The sequence below is a fragment of the Myotis daubentonii genome, chromosome 5 (assembly GCF_963259705.1).
Source record: "Myotis daubentonii chromosome 5, mMyoDau2.1, whole genome shotgun sequence".
Lineage (NCBI taxonomy): Eukaryota > Metazoa > Chordata > Mammalia > Chiroptera > Vespertilionidae > Myotis > Myotis daubentonii.
Genome location: NC_081844.1, coordinates 29,571,671 through 29,576,616, shown reverse-complemented (window position 1 = coordinate 29,576,616; position 4,946 = coordinate 29,571,671). Strand labels below are relative to the sequence as shown.

The window sequence follows — 4,946 nt, the reverse complement described above, 5'->3', positions numbered from 1 at the left end:
ACCATCCCGAGACCCGGCCCAACGCAGACAATCAATGGACACAGGGACAAATGGGGAGAGACGCACAGATAAAAGGAAAGATACAGAATTACAGAGAGGCACCCAGAGAGGAAGAGAGGGGGGGGGGTGCACAGAGAGAGAGAGGCACAGAGAGAGGCACAGAGAGACAGAGAGAGAGGCACAGAGACAGAAAGAGAGAGACAGAGAGACACAGAGAGAGAGAGGCAGAGAGAGAGGCACAGAGAGAGACAGAAAGAGAGGCACAGAGAGAGACAGAGAGACACAGAGAGAGAGAGAGGCAGAGAGAGACAGAGAGGCACAGAGAGAGACAGAGAGAGACAGAGAGACACACAGAGAGAGAGAGGCAGAGAGAGACAGAGAGAGACAGAGAGAGGCACAGAGACAGAAAGAGAGAGACAGAGAGACACACAGAGAGAAAGGCAGAGAGAGAGGCACAGAGACAGAAAGAGAGAGACAGAGAGACACACAGAGAGGCAGAGAGAGAGAGGCACAGAGAGAGGCACAGAGAGAGACAGAGAGGCAGAGAGAGAGAGAGAGAGAGAGAGGCACAGAGAGAGACAGAAAGAGGCAGAGAGAGAGAGAGAGAGACAGAGAGGCAGAGAGAGAGAGAGAGAGGCACAGAGAGAGACAGAAAGAGGCAGAGAGAGAGAGAGAGAGAGAGGCAGAGAGAGAGGCACAAAGAGAGACAGAAAGAGAGAGAGAGAGAGAGAGAGAGAGAGAGAGAGAGAGAGAGGCAGAGAGAGAACGCGGGAGCAAGAAGCAGTGGGACAGAGATTGGAGGGCGAGAGAGAGCAAGGAGACCAGAGATGAGATCCAGAGAAGAGAAAGTTGGGGAAAGCCTGGCTGGAGGGGGCGGGCGCTGGGATCCCCACCGTCTCCGCCCCGGAAAGCGGGGCTTCCGGGTTCACTATAAAGCGGGGAGCCCGGGACCCCGGTTTTAGCCGCCTGCCGCTGGTCATGGGCTCCAGCTCGGAAGCCATCCCGGACCCCGAGGCCCCGCGGCCGCCCGCGCCCCCCGGCCCCGCCTGCCGCCGGCTGCCCTGGGCGCTGAGCGCCGCGCTGCTGCTGCTGCTCGCGGCCGCCTGCGCCGCCTGCGCCGTCCGCGCCTGGGAGCTGCCCCGCCGCCCCGCCTCGCCCGGCCCCTGCCCCGCGCCCGACTCCAGGCTGCCCGAGCTCCCTCCCGACGCCCGGGCCCGCCTCCCCGACTCCCCGCAGGTGAGATGCGCCCCTACCTGGGACTCCTTCTCTACCCTGCACCCTGGGCCGACCCCCTTCTGCACCAGGAGTCCCGGAAAGCACCCTTTCTTTATCCAGGACATGGGGGGGGGCACCCCTGCTCACCTTGTACCCCCGCGAGATCCCATCTGCATCCGGTACCCTAGGGCGGGGCCCTTTCTCCATCGCGGACCCCGAGGGGCACTTCGAACCTTTGAGGGGACCCGCTCTTTTCCCCCTAACTCCCGGAGAACCTAGGTTTCCTCCCGGACCCCTGGGGTGTCCCCCTTTTCCTCCCAAGACCTCCCTGTTCCCAGCCACCTGGAGGGATCACACTTATTTTCGGTCTTGAGTCCTGGTGGGTGCTGTCCTTGCAGACCCCACGGATTGGGGCCGGTTGAGCCCCCAAATTGAGGTGTGCGTGTGCGTGGATGTTGGGGGGCTCTTTTGGAGGAGGGGGAAAGGAGAGCGGAAGGGCTGCGCAGACGCGGTGGGGCACTTTTCAGGGGGCTGCGGAGCGGTTGGGGGACCCTCCGCTCACTTTCTGCCTTTCCTCCTCAGGATGTGGGCGTGTTCGCGCAGCTGGTGGCCCGAGATGGTGAGTGTCCTGCGCCATCCCTCTGCCCCCCCCCCCGCCCCCCGCACCGCCCTCCCCGGGAGGGGGACACTAAGTGGGAAGGTCCCGGGAGCCGGAGGCCTCCTTCTGACTAAATCGGACCCTAGACTCCTTCCCTCTGAAAGCTGTCTTCTCCCCTCTATGAATCTCACCTGTCTCTGCGCTCCCGCTGCCCCTCAGCTGACTTCCATCTGCCCACTAAAACCCACCCGCTCAGGCCTAGGGCGGGATCCCCAAATCCCGTCCCGTCCTGCTCTGGTCTCTCCCACTGGCCTCTGGGAAGTTCACCCTCTCCTTCCCACTCGCTTCCCTCCTTCCTTCCAGAGACCGCCCTCCCCTGCCCCTTTTAGACTCTCCTCCCAATCTCTTCTTTCTTCTCTACACCCTTCCTGAGACCCCGCCCACTTTCCCTCCTCCTTCTGAGTCCCCTCCTTCATGCTGTCCCATTCCCCTCACCTCCCTCTCTAACCCCCTTCCTTCACCCCCACCTCCCCCCCTCCCCAGTCCCTAGCCCTACTCTCCCCTTCCCATCCCCTTTTGCATCGCAAGTCCTCCTGCAGGTTCCTATTCCTGGAAGTCTCTCACCTTCCACCCCCACACCTTTCCGTGTCCCCCCCTCCCCCTCCCTCTTCCTGACAGCCTCCCCCCTTCTTCCTGTCCCTTCCTCCCTCCATCCTCCAGCCCTTCCTCCCTCTGAGAACCCTTCTGTCCTCAGAGCCCCTCCACCCCCTCCCCAGGCTGTGCCCCTGCCACATCCTTGCTCAGGATAACCCTTCCCCCTTCCTTCTCTTGCAGCACTGCTGACAGAAGGGCTCCTGCATTGGTACAGTGATCCTGGCTTGAAAGGTGTGTTCCTGGCACCGGGCCTGAGCTACGATGAGCACACACAGGAGCTGGTGGTGTCTGAGGCCGGCATCTACTATGTGTTTTTGCACCTGGAACTGCAACGTGTGGTGGCCAGAGCTGGCTCTGGCTCCGTCTCCATTGCCTTGCACCTGCAGCCGCTGGGCAGAGGGGCTGCAGCTCTGGCCCTGACCTTGGACCTGCCATCTCCCTCCTCTGAAGCACGGGACTCAGCAGCTGGTTTCCGGGGTGGCCTGCTGCACCTGCGCGCTGGCCAGCGCCTGGGTGTCCATCTCAGGGCTGCGGCTGGGGTGCACCCCGCCTGGCAGCTTGCACAAGGTGCCACGGTCTTGGGCCTCTACCGAGTGGCCACCAAGGTCCCTGCTGGACTCCCCTCGGGACAGCCTTCATGAGGCAGGCGGGGTTGCCACCCCCTGCAGGGAGACTAAATCCTGCCTTTCTTCTGTGGGGCCTCTGGTGATGAGCCCTGGCTTCTCTACCTCACCAAGCAGGGCAGGGGTTCTGGCTGCTGACCCCCTCCTCAAGGACTCTCTGGTCCCTCTATCACTCCTGCCCCGAGTCAAACCCTTGATATTTATTATGAGCCTGAGCTCAGACAGTGGACTTTATATTTATCTGTTTAACTTATATTTATTGAGCGCCCAGGCCAGGTACTGTGCAGCAGGGCTGAAGAAACAGACCAAAACAACCAATACCAAGCAAAACAGACCTCAAAAAACCCTTACTTATGTTAATAAGTGAGAAATAAAGACTCACTCCGAGCCTCCCCCTTTGGGATTTTGTGGGGTAGCTTTAGGGGGTCTGCAGAATTCTTTGTTGTGTGAGTTTCATTCATGCAACTTGTCTTTTGACCATCTACTATGTGTCAGGCACTGTTTTAGGTGTTGAGGACACAGCAATGAGCAAAACAGACCAAAAACTCCAGCTTTTGCCAAGCTGACATCTTTTAGGCTGGTTTGCCACTATGACTGTGATTGTGACCTGGTGTGCCTGGGCCAGGGGACAGTGTGAATGGTGGATGGTACTGGGTAATAAAATGTTTATAAATGTAATGATGACTCTATTGAGCTTTTACTGTACACCAGACAGTGTTATCTGAGACTCATAACTACTGTATGCTTTAAGGGTTTTATTATTTCCATTCTACTATTATGTATGCTCGAGGTTATTTTCCTCTATGGTAAGTGGGTGGTGGAAATACTGTAGAATACAGTTCTGCAGGAAGTCACTTGCCAGCTCTGTTCAGTACCATCACGCCAGTAACTTAAAATCAGCCATTTGAATCAGCAAATGCTACAAGCCAGGGCTTGATTTATTGTCTGCTGGTCAGCTAGACTTAAAGTGATGGAGGAACTGATGTTAAACAAGTAGATTAGACTTAAAAGTGTGTCTTGGCTCTACCTGTTATGTTGTGAATATCAAGGAAGTCTTCATCTAGTGTTTTCAAATCGTTATCTGATTTTGTAAAGAAGTTGCTCATGTTTTCACAAGCAAGTGAAGTGTGGACATACATCTTTGGCCCGTTTTATCTTAGTATTTTTTTTAAAATTGATTTTAGCTGAAACCGGTTTGGCTCAGTGGATAGAGCGTTGGCCTGCGGACTGAAAGGTCCCAGGTTCGATTCCGGTCAAGGGCATGTACCTGGGTTGAGGGCACATCCCCAGTGGGAGATGTGCAGGAGGCAGCTGATCGATGTTTCTCTCTCATCGATGTTTCTGGCTCTCTATCTCTCTCCCTTCCTCTCTGTACAAAATCAATAAAAATATATTTAAAAAAAAATTGATTTTAAAGAGGAAAAGAGAGATAGAAACATCAATAATGAGAGAATCATTGATTGGCTGCCTCTTGCACACCCCCCACTGGGAATTGAGCCTGCAACCGGGCATCGAACCTGGGACCCTTTAGTCCACAGGCCAACGCTCTATCCACTGAGCCAAACTGGCTAGGGCTTACCTTAGTCTTTAAAAGGAAAATACAATCTACATCACTTGTTTGTCATTTGCACGCAGTGTTGACTATTGGTACAAGAGTGGGAAAAATTAAGGCATTCTGCAGAGAATCAACTGACTAAATAGAATTTGCAATGAAGAGTATTCTCTATTTTATTCATAAATGGTGTCCTACACAATAATTTATGCCTACAAAATTTATAATAGACACACAATTTCACTCCCTCCCATAGTTAATCCTGCGTGCAAGTGACAAACAAGTGATGTAGATTTATTTTCCT

At 55.0% G+C, this 4,946-nt stretch overlaps 1 protein-coding gene across 1 annotated transcript; it reads left to right on the top strand.

Annotated features, from left to right (window-relative positions):
* The first annotated feature begins 773 nt into the window (after positions 1–773).
* TNFSF9 (TNF superfamily member 9) lies at positions 774–4,268 on the top strand. The gene is made up of 3 exons (XM_059696936.1): positions 774–1,236; positions 1,798–1,834; positions 2,648–4,268. The coding sequence occupies exons 1-3, from the start codon at positions 979–981 to the stop codon at positions 3,106–3,108; spliced, it is 756 nt and encodes a 251-aa protein (XP_059552919.1). The 5' UTR covers positions 774–978; the 3' UTR covers positions 3,109–4,268.
* The last annotated feature ends 678 nt before the right edge of the window (positions 4,269–4,946 follow it).